This window comes from Bicyclus anynana, chromosome 26 (assembly GCF_947172395.1).
Source record: "Bicyclus anynana chromosome 26, ilBicAnyn1.1, whole genome shotgun sequence".
In the NCBI taxonomy this organism is placed as follows: domain Eukaryota; kingdom Metazoa; phylum Arthropoda; class Insecta; order Lepidoptera; family Nymphalidae; genus Bicyclus; species Bicyclus anynana.
This window is the reverse complement of record NC_069108.1, coordinates 4375623-4392646: the sequence shown is the minus strand read 5'-3', so window position 1 is coordinate 4392646 and position 17024 is coordinate 4375623. Positions and strand designations below refer to the sequence as shown.

General features: G+C 37.9%; 1 protein-coding gene across 2 annotated transcripts in view; it reads right to left on the bottom strand.

Annotated features, from left to right (window-relative positions):
- LOC112049370 (eukaryotic peptide chain release factor subunit 1) overlaps positions 1-8940 on the bottom strand; it is a 32106-nt gene extending 23166 nt beyond the window's left edge. For both annotated transcript variants that reach the window (XM_024087227.2, XM_024087229.2), the window contains exons 1-4: positions 8455-8940; positions 4767-4942; positions 2903-3141; positions 416-646 (exon numbers count right to left, since the gene is read on the bottom strand). In XM_024087227.2, the coding sequence (XP_023942995.1) occupies positions 416-646; positions 2903-3141; positions 4767-4942; positions 8455-8537 (729 nt within the window). In that variant the 5' untranslated portion in view covers positions 8538-8940. The remainder of the gene's footprint in view (positions 1-415; positions 647-2902; positions 3142-4766; positions 4943-8454) is intronic.
- Positions 8941-17024: the final 8084 nt, after the last annotated feature.

Here is a 17024-nt window from a genome sequence, read left to right as displayed (position 1 = left end):
GCTCAGTCTTGAAATCTGTGGATCCCGCGAGGATGACGCCAGCCACATTGGGCAGATTAACCACCGCGCCTGAGCTTCTTGGGCAAAATTTCTTTTGCCCAAAAATACTAATATAACACGTACCAGTAATACAAACACTCACCGGATCAAACATGTCGGACTGGGAGAGCTCAGTCTTGAAGTCAGCAGAACCCGAGAGAATGAGGCCGGCCACATTGGGCAGATTGACCACAGCGCTCGTGTTTTTTGGGCGAAATTTCTTTTACCAAAAATACTAGCTCAGTCTTGTAATCTGTGGACCCCGCGAGGATGAGGCCAACCACATTGGGCAAATTGACCACTGCGCCTGTGTTTCTTGGGCAAAATATTTTGCCCAAAAAAACTTGCATTATATACCAGAAATATAAACACTCACCGGATCAAACATGTCGGACTGAGAGAGCTCAGTCTTGAAGTCAGCAGAACCCGCGAGGATAAGTCCGGCCACGTTGGGTCTGTCCGCGCTGATGAACAGCTGCGTGGCCACCTCTGCCACCTTGCGCACATAGTTGTGTCGCTTCTCCATACGCAGACGCGCGAAACGCAACGCAGACTGACCACCACGCCCGTGCTTCTTGGGCAGGTCCACTGTGAACTTGTGTAGGACCTGGAAATTGGGCCATCATTGTCATTAACAACCCATATTCGGCTCACTATTAAGCACGACTGTCAGGATGAAACGGGTTAGGCTAATAGTCCACCACATTAGGCCTCTTACTTACACATAGAAAATTAGGAAAATTCACAGGTTTCCTCATGATGTTTTTCCTTCATAGTTTGAGACACGTGATATTTAATTTCTCAAAATGCACGTAACATAAAAGTTGGAGGTGCATTTATTTTTTTTATTCTTTACAAGTCAGCCCTTGACTACAATCTCACCTGATGGTAAGTGATGATGTAGGCTTAGATGGAAGCGGGCTAACTTGTTAGGAGGAGGACGAAAATCCACACTCCTTTCGGTTTCTACACGGGATCGTACCGGAACGCTAAATCGCTTGGCGGTACGTCTTTGTCGGTAAGGTGGTAACTAGCCACGGCCGAAGCCTCCGACCAGCCAGACCTGGACCAATTAAGAAAATCTCAATCTGCCCAGCCGGGGATCGAACCCAGGACCTTCGTTTTGTAAATCCACCGCGCATACCACTGCACCACGGAGGCCGTCAGTTCTTGCCTGTAAGGCATTGTTTAACAGAGGTGTGATATACTGTTTACCTAAACTGAAGGTTAAAGTCATTAGATTTGATGTATTAGGTAATTTTTGGTGTTCTTTGTATTTTAGTTGTGATAAATTTAGAACAGCAAACTTGATAAGTGAATATGATCAAACAACAAAAAAGAAACAAAATGTTCAATAGTTGTTTACTTATTCTATTGGTTTTCCATTTCTTTTTATAAGCTTAATTGCTACATTTTGGGTATACATAATTCGTCTACTTTGAAAATCATTATTACTGTGCAATGGAAGACTAGACCACATAAGAGATGGGAGGATGACCTGCCGAAAGTATAGCGAGGAAAGGCTAGAGATCGAGTAGAGTGGAAAAGTCTGGAGGAGGCCTATGTCGAAGGACAACCTGATTGCTCTGGTGTATAAATTGAGTAATAGTTTTAGGTATATCATATGTATTCAGCAGTCAGAGAATAAAGGCTATTTTTATTTTATTTTTTACTAGCGGAGTCGCTCAAGCTTCGCTTTGACTTATTAATTTATTTATTTGCACTTCTTCCCTATCCCTACCTTACACTACCATACTCCTACCCCTACCCCTACCCTACCCCTACCCTACCTCTACTCTACCCCTACCCTACCCTACCCTACAACTACCCTACCCCTACCCTATCCCTATACCATAAACCTACCCTACCACTACCCTACCCTACCCCTACCCTACCCCTACCCTACCGCTACCCTACCCCTACCCTATCCCTATACCATACCCCTACCCTACCACTACCCTATCCTAGGATTTAGGGGTTTCAAAAATAGATGTTGGCCGATTCTCAGACCTACTGAATATGCACAAAAAATTTCATCAAAATCGGTCGAGCCGTTTCGGAGGAGTTCAAGTTCGAACACCGCGACACGAGAATTTTATATATAAGATTTATTAAATGGAAGACTAACATTCCAAAGGACCACAATATAAAAGTGAATATGACCTAAGAAATGAACTAACTAAATTAAACTTGTCAGCCCACACCAAACAAACTCCTTAGTGAATGTAATTGGATGGGTGAATTGACCACTAATCAATTCGAGCTAATTCATATGCGCGTTGGCGAAGGTACAGTACAGGCGGCACTAGTACATCAAACGAAATTAAAATATACTCAACTTCCGTGTAGAATGCATGTTATTTTTTTTTTTTTTTCATTTTTTATCTATAAGTTTCAAGAGCTTTTATTATAAAAAACATGTCAGCCCCATTCTATCCTAATTAGAACGTATCAGTTACTAAATAATCGCAAATGGCAAGCTCCGTAAAGACACAACATACTCATGTATACCGTACTGTACCGTTTATCTACTGTAAATTAAAACAATCTATACTAATATTATAAAGCTAAAACTCTTCAGAGTTTGTTTGTTTGTTTGATTGAATGCGCTAATCTCAGGAACTACTGGTCCGATTTTAAAAATTCTTTCAGTGTTAGATAGCCCATTTATCGAGGAAGGCTATAGGCTATATATCATCCCCGTGTTCCTACAGGAACGGAAACCACGCGGGTGAAACCACGCGGCGTCAGATAGTTTATGGTATAACAATAAACGGTATGGTACGGTAACGAACAGTAAAAGAACAAGGTTTGTGGGGATTAAACAAAGCTTCTGCAGTATCTGTCTTAGTTGACTACTAACCTCACGCGTGTTTCCCTGCAGTGTACCAAACAGCGCTCCGTTACCATCCATAACAATGAATCCAAACTTGTTGTCATCAGCCAGCAGAGCCGTCAGGGCTTCTGTGTGGAACTTGTTGTCGCAGAGATACAGGGATGTGTTGATTGGCTTGAACGGCTCAAAGTCAATGTTGACTTTCTTCTCCTTGCCTTCCTCTGTGACTATTGTGCCGCAGTAGATGACCAGACCATTTGGTGGCACTGTAAGTAGGGATTTCATAATCAGCAAATTGTGATAAGTAATGGATATGATGACTAGGTTTGAATATATTGATTTTTGTGATACATTGGGGTAAATAAGGTCAATGTTAACTAATTTATACATAAAAAGCAAACATTGTCTGGATATTTGCAAAATAACATAGATATAAGTAATTTTGTTTGAACACCCATACGTCCCCAACGTCATTAAATCGTACAATTTTCAGGGATCCGCGGCAGCGCCGCAAATATGACACTTTAAATCCCTGTAGCTACGAAAGTGATGATCGCAGATACCCTGTTCCTTTTACAAAATTGCTTTACTATTAGCATACTCCTAATTTACATACAATTTATAAAACTGTCATCATCCCTATTACTTGTAGGGTTATTCTTTAAAAATGTTTTTATAGCTTGTCAGTGTGAGCTTCGAATTTGTCTACATCTCTCTCTATCTTTAATTTATGTTATAGAGAGATAGAGAGTTATACATACGCGCTACAGATTGTGATTTAAACTTATTACATTTTTTTGAAAAATTCAGATGGATATTTGTAACACCAGAATCTCTGAAAAGATCTGGATGAAATTTGGCACAGAATTTTTGAGTTGGTCACACAATTTGATTTTCAGGCAATATAAGAGCACAAAAAACAATTCTTGAAATATCTCCCTGTATGACACTAAAACAGAAAAAAGTGACTATGTTACTAGTATGTGTGAATGCACATTAGTTTAATGAAATTGAGAGAGAACAAATTGAGTCGTCGTCGTCGTCATCAACCCATATTCGGCTCACTGCTGAGCTCGAGTCTCCTCTCAGAATGAGAGGGGTTAGGCCAATAGTCCACCACGCTGGCCCAATGCGGATTGGCAGACTTCACACACGCAGAGAATTAAGATAATTCACTGGTATGCAGGTTTCCTCACGATGTTTTCCTTCACCGATTGAGACACGTGATATTTAATTTCTTAAAATGCACACAACTGAGAAGTTGGAGGTGCATGCCCCGGACCGGATTCGAACCCACACCCTCAAATTGAGTACTGACGAGTAAATAAAGAATTTAACCAAAAATAGACATGAATCAAGAATAAAGAGCGAATGTGGCCTAGAACGAATATAAAAAATATGTTACAGATTAGTTTTTTTTTTTTTTTTTTTTTTCAGATTAGTGTGCATTTCAAATGAGAATCAATATTGACGTATTTATTTAATTTGTCCATGTGATGTTTTTCAAATTGACTTTCTTTTTGTACAGAATGTTGAATTTTTTTTTTTATTTCATTACTATTGTGCAATCAGCTGCAACAGCTTTAAGCAAATTGCTTGTGGGTACTACATGGCCTGTGTAGCTGACCTTCCGTTGAAGGCCATGGTAATTTAATTTATTTGTTAATTTTTGTATTTCATTTGTACATTCTTATTATTTTGATTTTTTTTACCGGAGATCCCATATGTAGGCGTGAATGTTATAATATCCTACTAATATTATAAACGAAAAAGTTTGTATGGATGGAAAATGGTAGCTTGAAAAAATCCATGGTTTTTGCAAAATTTGAGAAAAACAAAATTCCTCGTGGACAAAGTCGGGGGAGTCCAGTTGTTTAAATATATTTTTTACCTTTAGTGTACAACTTGAGTCGGTGTTGTACAGATGTGATGGCTCCCAAGACGGACAGTCGGTTGACTCTGGACTTGATGTTGGATGCTGTGCCAAATTCATCAGCCAACATCTTTGACACCCTGGATATCTGATCCTTGGGTGGGATGATCAGGGATATCATCGATGTTCCATTCCTGTAAGAAACATTTTTTTTTGTAAATTATCATTTTGTTTATTCAACATCCAATACTCTAAATGTGACTTATTCCAATAATTTTACACTAATAGATAATATGAACTAACACATCGAAACTGAAGTTAAATTTGATTGTTTGTTTTAATATACTATTTGTGTGTTTTAATTTAATTTAATTTGTAGTAAATAGTTTGTAATATTTTTTAATTTTTAGAATTAAGATATATATTGTAGTTAGATAACATGAACTATGTATTATATTTTTTTAAATATTGTAAACGTTGTGAAGATCTGTAATAAGTTGAACATTCACCATTGGGCACAACATATGTAATCTATATGTATACACGATACATTGTTCTGCTGTTGGTCTTCCTAAATAAATAAATAAATAAATACTGGAACACTAAATCACTTGGCAGTACGTCTTTGCCTAAAGGTAAGATGTTATAGGTCAATGGAAAATATAACATGTTGTGACAAATGCAGCCCATGTTCATTGGCCGCTGTGGCTTTTGAATGGAGAATTTTTTCTTCAATTTAAACAAAAAAATCAATCTCTATATAGGTAATATTAGAAAATATTACCTATATAGAGATAAAAATGTAGTAGTAAAAATCTAGACTATGGGCTAAACCCTGAAATAAATGGTTTATATCTATACTAATATTATAAAGCTGAAGAGTTAGTTTGTTTGAATGAATGCGCTAATCTCAGGAACTACTTTCACTGAAAAATTCTTTCAGTGTTAGGTAACCCATTTATCGAGGAAGGCTATAGGCTTTATATTCCTACGGAAACGGGAACGGGAACCACGAGGGGGAACCGTACAGCTTCAGCTAGTTTAAATATATTACTCAGGTCTCGGGCTTACACCTCATTACAAACATGGCTGATGGAAAGCATGGGTGAGGTCTTGGATGGCATGTTTAGCGGTCATTGCGTTGTCTTGCAAAACTAAAATACTGCTGAACACTAATCATGATTACACTGTTTTGTTTGTTTATCATCCTATAGTCAGATCGGGTAGGTATTTTAAACAATGTAAATAAACAAAAACATATGATTCAGGGGTGCTCAACATTTTACTAAAGCATTATTCACGTATATTGTCATGAAATAAAACTTCCTTTGATAGACAATTTTTTTTATATTTTATGTTCCTATAAACTGTTATTTATCGAACAGATAATGTTTCACTTATATTTAGGGTTCCGTGGTCAATAAAGAACCCTTATAGTTTGTTTTTTTATTATGTATAAGCAAGCACCGCTTAGCTGTACGCTAGATTGTAAGCTATGAGGCAGTCTTTGGTAGAACGCGCTTGCCTAGAAGATGCCTATTCACTCTTGACTTGAAGATACCCATACCCATGTCCGTCTGTCCTTCTATCTGTAACTCAATTACTAATAGAAAACTGTAGCTTGACTATGAAAATTATGTACGCGATTATAGGCGTAAATTAAAAACTTGACAAGTAGTTTTTACTCGTTTTCTCGTAGTGTGGGTTATTGTTAGATATACGTTTTTATGTAGAATTTGATGAGTTTGTTAAGACACTACTTTTCAATTTAGGCCTCTATTTGTAAAATATTAAGATTTAAAGTGCTAATTTAATTTCGTACTAAACTAAATAAAATTAAAAACAGTAAACGAACAACAAATAACAATAATAAACAATAACAACGAAACAAGAACAAAACGAAATAACAAAAATTATAAGGGAAGAAAATACGCACAACAAACTGGATTTAGTTAACGAATACTGTGAAGTAGGAGTATTAGTCACAGACAAAAAATAAAGTAGTGTTCTGTGCTGTGAAGTGTGAACTGTCAAATCTCAAATCTTCTTTCACTTAATACAAAATCAAAAAATTAATCATAGTTTAAGGTAATTCTGCAATAAATGAAAATATTTTATTCACATTATAATAAAAGAAAACATCATTTGAATTACAACTTCTTTCTTCTTTTGATATGATAATACGATAATACGATTTATAAAATTAATTAAAGCTCTTATTTAATTTTATAAATGCATATTAATACCCATAAAACTCAATCTTTGTTTTTCAAAATGGTTTGTGACTCATGTCTGCTTGGGGTATTTAAGGTTCTTTTTATGTCGTTTGTGTTGTATTTCTGCAAACTCTATTTAATTAACATAGAGGAATTAGACATGGAAATGCATCGCACCCAAATGCAGCAACAAAATTGTCTGTCGTTTTTAGAGGGGGACGAGGTAAACTCACACATCGAAAAAATTTAACAAGAATAAATAATAATTATAATCTGTACACAGAATATTCAATTAATGGATCAATGTTTTGCTGTTCGTTCGTTCGTTAGAAGAATAGAATCGATTTTTCTTTTATATATTGTTTTAATTTATTATTAATTATAATTATGTTTTTGACGACCTCCGTGGCGCAGTAGTATGCGCGGTGGATTTACAAGACGGAGGTCCTGGGTTGGATTCCCGGCTGGGCCGATTGAGGTTTTCTTAATTGGTTCAGGTCTGGCTTGTAGAAGGCTTCGACCGCTAAGGCGTACCGACAAGCGATTTAGCGTTCCGGTACGATGTCGTGTAGAAACTGAAAGGGGTGTGGATTTTCATCCTCCTCCTAACAAGTTAGCCCGCTTCGATCTTAGATTGCATCATCAGTTACTGACTGAACATCAGTTACTGAGTGAGACTGAAATCAAGGGCTACCATGTAAAGAATAACAAACATAAAATAGAAATATTTTCAAATTAAACGTCACGTCATCTTTTAGTGAATTAGAAGTTGTTGACCGTTTTTCATACCATTGACTGACTGACTACTTACAACACAAACCGGAATTATTAGGGAGCTTTTTAGACGACGAAAACGATTACAACAATGAAACATCGATACAATCGATAACGCGTTAGATCGTTGGTTGTTTGACAGAGAGGTAACGTCTTGCGGGGCAGGTCTTTCTATAATTGGTCCGTGATAATTAATTTGTTGTATGTGAATCCGGACTCAAAAGGGCTAGAACCCAGAGCCGTAAAGCTTATTATTAAAAATAAAATGTACGTGAATCGAAACGAAAAGTGTCGCTTAAAAGAACCTTTTTGAGTAGTATTATTGTTGTGTAAAAAACCTAAAGTTGTGGACTATAATAGTGTATTGAATTTAAAAAAAAATATCAAAGAGAACTGCAAATACGTCATTAGAGTCCAAAATTGCTTGAATGCTTTCCATATGTATGAGTCACAGTCTAGTGCAGAGAAGTTCACCATTCGTAAATCGAACACGAAAAAAAAACAATGATGGATTTCTCATTCTAACAATGCGCATTTCCAACGCCACCACGTTCTAACGAGGTTACTTTTCGCGCATACGTCTTGCGCACGAAACCAGCGTGGAAATGACGCAGGCCAGTTGGCAATTTCACCCAATCATATGGCCAAAAAACTCGCGCCGTCACTTTTGCAATCTCACATGTACTTTGCATATAAATACCGCATCAAAAACTCACCCTCTGGCCATCTCCAAGCTCTTGATCAGCTTCTTGATCTTCCATATCTCTACGTTGCGATCAGCGGACGATTCTTCAGACATTTTCGATCGTTTACACAATTATTTAACCAACAAAAAAAACTTTCCGAAAAACGGCAAATAAAACGTTTATTTATCTAAAACACACCACTAAACTTTTATACTATGAAAAAAGGGGGACTGGAGCCCGGCACTGGGTTCAAACTGCTCAAAACCAGATTGAACCGGACGGTCGAGACACCTCACGACTTTGTTCACACACTTTCTAGTTCACATTTACTTTGAAACTCTCACTCGTACTTTTCTTCTCGTTCGGGGATTCTTGGATTTCTTCTTAATTCGGTTACCCCTAAGCATGTGGGATGCAAAATTCAGACATTAGAAACTAAAAAGATGACGTGAACGTGTAACCAAGCGATCGAACAAACGCGGAACGCCAGTCGCCACCCAGTGTTACCAACTCCCCAAAATATTTATCCCTAAAGTTTGTGTCAAAAACCCCTAAAATCGCCTTAATTATTGAGTTGTCCCCCTAAAAAATATTAATTCATAATAATTTAGAAATAATATGCTGTAATATGTTTCAAAAGTCTATATTTAATACAGGCAAAATATTACGTTTCTATCTGAAGATTCAGATTTTTTGAAATCATACATGTTGACAATGAATAAATTTAACATTTTTTTTTATTCGATGAAAATTGCCGCCAGTTGCAGAGTGGTTGTAGAATAACGTATTATATGTCGTTATAAGTCGCTTGGTCAAGAAAGAAATTAAAATTATCATCAATTAAAAATATTAAAGAGTCAAAATATCCCTGAAAATACCCCTAAAAATTTCAGACCCCTAAAAAAATCCCATTTCACTTATTTGCCCCCTAAATCTGGGGGGAAAACCCCTAAGTTGGGAACCCTGTCGCCACCGCACTCGTCGATCGAGGAAATGAAAGAAAATTTCAAGGCTTGCCAGCTAGAAAAATTAATAAAGTGCTTTCACGCTAATAATTAAAATATCTACCACTTACCAAATTGATGTTTAATGTTTAATTTAATTTTGATTCATTTATCATTTGCCGTACAAGTAACTTTTTGTCTTCGACCAAAGTCTAAATAGTCAAAGCTTTTTGTACATCCATTATTAAGAAAATAAAAAGTGTTCGTATTTATTTTTTTTAGTTATTAGCCGAGTCTTCAAGACAGACCTTTTAAAAAAACAATATTCATTTATTTTTGGCTAGCTCAGTTTACCTTTTATTTTAAATTTAAGTTAATTCAGACAATGTCATTCCTGACTTAAATACATTTTAGATAAAATAAAATTGGTACGCTTTTTAATAATATGTCTTATCAGTATTATAGACGTGATATTATATACATTTATTTGTAATTATCTTTTCACAACCTTTCATTAATTGATACCATTATTGTTATTGTAAGAAAAAAACAAACAAACTTTTCAACTTTTTTTCGTTTAAAATTATAAACACAAGTGTATAGGAAAATATTATTATAGTGTTATGAATTATTTAGAAGATAAAAATGCTTGGTATTGAATACGATTATGTAGGCACTTGGTTCTAGATTTTGTGAAATGGTGATAAACAAAAAATATATACCCTAGCTGAGTTTGTTGTGGGCACCGAGGCTAGTTTCACACCCTTATTATTTTGATTTTAAGTTTTCGACCAATTATCAATGAAATTTGAATTTCGTTGGTGAATTTAGGTGCAATACAACTCCATATGTAATTGTTGCTCTATCCTTAATATAATTAATAAAACTAATGCAGTAGAATAAACATCAATATCAGTTATACCTATAGATGTAAGGCCGGTTTAAAACCAAATTAACCATTCCATTTAAAACAAAAAAAACCGTTTAAAACCCAAAAAAAAACATATTTTTTCAGTTTTAAACTATAATATGTGTTTATGACTTCGTATTATTTCATTATAACTACATTTTCTTGATTGTATCTAGGTAGGGAGTAGGGATACAATGGAGTACCTACCTAAAAAATTGAAACATTTTTTTATGTGCTTAGTATATGAAATATAGGTAGGTAGGTATATCACATATACCTAAACTTACTTATCTAAAATCTATTGAAAAAACTCTGTGTTGGTAAATAGTAAATGATTTTTTTTTTCGGTATAAAGCGATGCTAATCAAATTGTATCGGTTTAAAACCAAACTCACACTTTTGCACTCTCGTTTAGGTTAGTCGCCTAGATTCGACGAAACGTGAACGGAGTAATAATTTCTTCTAAAATCTAAGTAGTGTGTGCGTGATATATATAATTTAATTAATATGTATAGTTTGGTATACTCCATAATATGTAGATACATAGGTTACGTGTACTGGGTGATATAGGCAGGTAGGTATTTTTTATTGATTTTTAACTACCTAATTAAAACGAAATACGATGTTAGATGACCACAATTTCTGCTTGATGAAGTATAAAACACATTTAATTTACTTTCGTGGTCGACTTTTAAGCCGTTTAATATGGTTTAAAACTGCAGAATTTTATTTAAAACGTTTAAATCGGTTTATTTACATCTATAGATATACCATATACAATCAATATTAAAAAATATTGATATCGTTTTGGGAATAAAATTAATACATTTTTAGAATCGCTTATATAGCATCATATGGAATCATAGATGTATTAAAGAATAGTTTTATTAAAGAAAAACCGTTAATTTTTGTCTGCTGTTTTCCTCATTCTTCATCATCATCATTCTTGACGGCCTCCGAGGCGCAGTGGTATGCGAGGTGGATTTACAAGACGGAGGTCCTGGGTTCGATTCCCGGCTGGGCCGATTGAGGTTTTCTTGATTGGTCCGGGTCTGGCTGATGGGAGGCTTCGGCCGTGGCTATTTACCACCCTACCGGCTAAGACATACCGCCAAACGATTTAGCGTTCGTGTAGAAACCGTAAAAAAAGTCATCAGTCCAGGACATAGGCACTTTGTAGGGACTTCCAAACATCACGATACTGAGCGATTTGCATCCAGCGAATACCTACGACGCGCTTGATGTCGTCAGTCCACCTGGTGAGGGGTCGACCAACACTGCGCTTTCTAATGCGGAGTCGCCATTCCAGCACCTTGGGACCCCAACGGCCATCGGCTCTTCGAACTATGTGCCCCGCCCATTGCCACTTCAGCTTCGCGACACGTTGAACTATGTCGGTGACTTTAGTTCTTCTGCTGATTTCCTCATTTCTGATTCGATCACGCAGAGAAACTCCTAGCATAACTCGTTCCATCGCCCGCTGTGTGACTCTGAGTTTTCTTATCGTTAACAACCAAATCTCGGACCCTTAAGTCATCACTGGCAACACGCACTGTTCGAAGACTTTTGTCTTCAGGCACTGAGGAATTTCGGATGAAAAGATATTGCGAAGTTTCCCGAATGCCATTTTTCATTCTTCATATCCATAGATCCCAAACTAGATCTTTTAGTAAACTAGAAATTGTTGACCGTTTATTATGCCATTTTAATACACAATCTGGTGTTTTTAGAGAGATATTTATACGACGAAAACGATTATGACAATTAAACATCGATTCTATAGAATCAGTTTTTATAAACGCGTTGGATCGGACTTCGCTAGCGTCGGCCTAGGTTGACCCACGTGCGGTGTATATTTTGAGTGTTTTTTTTTGGTGAAAAGTAGCCGATTTTTTGTTTTACTAACATATTTTGGTGGTGGTAAGTTCTAAGTAGTAAGACCCGTAGGCATGGAGGTGGATCCGCCGCCTCGAAAGCCCCCAGACCCCGGCGGTTCAGAAACAGCACATGGTGCTAGCAGAAAACGTCCTGTCGAAGATGACAGGCCGTCAAATGATAGTGGAAAAAAAACTTCCCCTGATCTAACCCAATCTTCCTTCCAAACCGTTTTTACCCACCCATCCTTTGCAGATGGTCCCAAAGAATACGACAATAATAACGACAAAGGCCCATATATTATTCAAGTTTCCAGGGAAACCTTAGACCCATCTGCGGGTACTTCTATTCGTGCACTTAAATTTGGACAGTTCTTACATAAAAATAAGTTTACAGACATTGTTTGTGATGGAGTAAAAAATATCGGACGCAATAAAATAAGTGTGGAATTCAGTTCCGCACAGGCTGCAAACTTATTTTTGAACAGCCCAATTTTAAAACTGGCTAAATATCAAGCCACTATACCTACATATAACATTACTCGGATGGGTCTAGTCAGAGGTGTGCCCACAGAATGGCATATGGACGAGTTTGTCGATTCTCTGAAACTACCTAATGGATGTGGGGCAGTACTAAAGGCCCGCAGGTTAAACCGCAAGTCGTCCAATGAAGGAATTACTGAATGGATTCCTACGCAGTCGGTCGTAGTCACCTTTAGGGGCCAAATGCTCCCTTCTAAAATATTCTCTTTCTATTCCTCCCTTTCCGTTGAACCCTACAAATACCCCACCATCCAATGTCTTAACTGCTGCCGTTTTGGCCATATTCGCACTCAGTGCAGGTCTAAACCTAGATGTTATAGGTGTGCTCAAGCACATACCGGGGACTCTTGTGAGGTACTTAAAGATAAATCAACTTGCCTATACTGCTCAGGAAAGCACTTTGCATCTGACAAGAGCTGCCCTGAGTTCACTCGTCAGCAGGACATCAAAAGTGTAATGTCACAGGAGAGCATCTCCTATATAGAGGCTTCATCACGCTTTCCCCCTGTCCGCAGATCATTTGCAGATATAGCCTTTTCACCCTGTCCTTCATCCTCCCCTTTTCGCCCTATGAACTCTCCACGTCCAGCTAATGTTACTCCCCGCAAATCATATAGAGAGACAATCCTCCGATCCCCTCGTCCTCGAGCCCCACTAGGCAAGGGATTCGATAAAAATGCCCATGAATCCATCACAAATAACCCAACATCATCCCTCCCCAATGGTTGTGCCCTTAGGCCCAACCCAAATGATAACCTCCCATCTCAAGGGAGAATGATGGAACTACTAACCGAATTCCTAGTTAGCATTATTGCTCCATGCAGTGAACTGCCTTTACCGCCCAACGTTGCCCAAAACTTAACTGAACTGTTTAACATCCTTAAAAATGGCCCCAACAACAATACTGCAATGGAATAGCCAAAGTATTAGACCAAAGAAACATGAACTAATATCAATTATTAACCTGCATAAACCTGTCATTGTTGCCATCTCGGAAACATGGCTGAGGCCTGGTTCTCGCTTCCGGGTCCCGGGTTTCTTCTGTTTGCGGGATGACAGGAGTGACAGTCATGCAGGGAGTGCCATCTTCCTACGGCACAACCTCCCTTATTCTTCTATCCCCCTTCCTCCCCACAGTGATCAGATTAATGCTGTTGCTGTGAGATCCCTTAATATTTCCTTCTTGTCTTTGTACATCCCTCACCCTAATGCTTCCTTGATCCCTGAGATCCAATCCATCCTATCATGCCTTCCCAGCCCAACTGTTGTTATGGGTGACTTCAATGCCCACCACACTATGTGGGGGTGTTTCAGCTGTGATGGTTTTGCTCCTTTACTGATAGACATCATTGAGGATGCCAACTTGTGTATACTAAATGATGGCTCTCCGACTCGTAGAGCTTATCCATCTCAGAACCCGTCTGCAGTTGATCTGACTATTTCCTCTTCTTCTCTTGCATCCCAACTATCCTGGAGAGTTCTTCCTAGTACCTATGGTAGTGACCACTTCCCAATTATCATATCATTGAATACTAGATCTGTCCCACCTCAAAACCCTACCCCACTGCTTAAATATAGACTGAATAAAGCGAACTGGTCTGCTTATGCCCAGTCCGTTGACAATATGATGGACTCTCTTCCAGTTCTGGATCATGATAGTGATTTTTCGACTTACTACAATCAATTTATTAACTCTCTTCTGTCTTCAGCCGACTCTCACATACCTAGGAAAAAAACTTCTGCAAAAAATCAACTGCCTTCTCCACCCTGGTGGGATGAAGAATGCACTGATTTATTTAATCAAAGGACAACTGCAGAAGAAGAATATACAGCTTGTATGTCTAATGGAAACTTTATTAAGTATCAACACATAGCTGCTAAGATTAAAAGAATAGTCCCCAAAAAGAAAAAGGCTAGTTGGTCCACATTCTGTGAATCACTTAGTCCTAGATCCCCCTCCTCAGTGGTTTGGAACAACATCAGAAGATTTCGCAGATCGTTAAATCACTCTGATCCCATCTCCAATAACCCAACTGAATGGCTTAGTGCTTTTGCTGATAAAATTGCTCCCCCTTATGTTCCAACTATGGAAGATTCCACATTTCCTGCAGTAATTTCAACTACAGATAAAATGGATGCCCTCTTTTCCTTTGCAGAACTTCAAATAGCCCTTAGTGGTCTAAAAGATTCAGCCCCAGGTGAAGACGGTGTACCCTACTCTTTTTTGGTTAAATTAAATGATAAATCTAAACACTGTTTTCTTAACATGATAAATTATTTTTTTGAAAAGGGTTTTATTCCAGTTGCCTGGAAAACCCAGTTAGTTATCCCCATACTCAAATCTGGCAAAAATCCATCAGATCCTAATTCATATAGACCTATCGCACTGTCATCTACTCTAGTAAAAGTTATGGAGATCCTCCTTAAAAACAGATTGGAGTGGCTAATGGAGAGCAGAGGTATGCTGGCTCCTTCCCAGTTTGGCTTTAGGAAAGGTCTCAGTACTGCAGACAGTCTCAGCATACTCACTACAGACATTCGAACTGCCTTTGGAAGGGGAGAGTACCTAGTGGGTATATTTCTAGATATTGCTTCTGCATATGATAATGTAATTCTTCCATCACTCAGGCAAAAATTGCTCCAGCTGAGTGTACCTCCGAGGATGACTCATTTCATATGTAACCTGCTCTCTGGCAGGTCAGTGGTGTTAAAACACCAGTCCACCTTTCTTCCCCCCAGATTAGTCTGGAAGGGTCTCCCCCAAGGCTCTGTCCTCAGTCCTTTACTTTACAGCCTATATACCCACGATCTAGAATTGTCTGTAAACAACTTTTGCAACATATTACAGTATGCTGATGATATTGTCCTTTACCATAGTTCTAGCTCTGTAGACGAACTACATCTACGTCTCAACTCTGCACTTTATTACCTAAGTCAATGGCTCTCCGATCATGGTCTTTCTCTAGCAGTGGATAAATGCCAAGCAGTAGTGTTTACGAGGAAGAGATCTATCCCTACTTTTAACTTTAGTTTGGAGGAACAACCTATCAACTTGATAGACAAAGCCAAATTTCTTGGTATTATACTTGATAGAAAACTAAACGGATTCGCACATTCACAATACATTTCCAGAAAATGTGAAAAAGGTATCAATGTTCTACGGGCTGTAGCAGGAGTATGGTGGGGAGCTCACGCTTACTCCTTAAAACTATTATACAATGCGCTAGTTCGTAGTCACATTGATTACTGTTCATTTATTTTAGACCCCCTAAATAAAACTACCTCAGAACTGCTGAACAGAATTCAATATAGGTCTCTTAGAATTGTCTTAGGGGCAATGAAGTCATCCCCCACAAATGCTCTACAGGTTGAATGTGTTGATCCTCCCCTGCATCTCAGGCGACAGTATCTATGTGATAGATTTATCAGTAAAACACTTCAGCTTTCTTCCCACCCTCTATGGTCTAAATTAACCCAATTGTCAGAAGTCCTTAGACCTAGTAATCCCCCTTCATGTCTCCTTAATAGTTTTGATAAATTCAATAATCTTCCACATCCCTTGTCATCATCACCAACAAATCCTTTGTATTCAACATCATATGAAGCCCTTGTTTACAATCCTCCTGTGATTACAGATCTGGGTCTAATTAAAGAAGCCCCTGATACCAACACAAAGTTTCAAGAAATTGTTCATCAAAATTGGTCAAGTTACTTGTTCATCTATACAGATGCTTCAAAACTCTCCCCTGAAAGTTGTGTTGGGGCAGCCTGCTGGATCCCCAAATATAAAATAGTTTTGCAATTTAAATGTCCTCCAGAAACCTCAGTGTTCACAGGAGAGGCTGTTGCCTTGTTAGAGGCAATCCTGTTTGCCCGATCCCATAACATAAGACAAACTGTTATTTTTACTGACTCCCTTAGCTGCTTATATTCCATTAGGGAAAATCCTTTTAGGAGTAAGTCAAAATTTCCTATTATACTACAGATTAGGGAAGCTTTGTTCTCGTGTCATCAATTTGGTTTGTCTATATTTCTAGCATGGATACCCAGCCACTCCGGTATTTCTGGTAATGAATCTGCGGACTCTTGTGCTAAGGCAGCTGTACAACTTGGCTCATTGGAACATTTTAAAAATTATTCACATGACCTTAGTACCTTAGCAAAAAATCATTTAGACAAATCTTGGCAAACACTTTGGAACCATTCAAAAACATTTAAAGGTAAATTTTATGCCTCAATCCAACCAGACTTACCTAAGCGACCTTGGTTCTTTCTCCATAGGTATGCTGACAGATGGGTTACCTCCACAATATCCCGTCTAAGACTTGG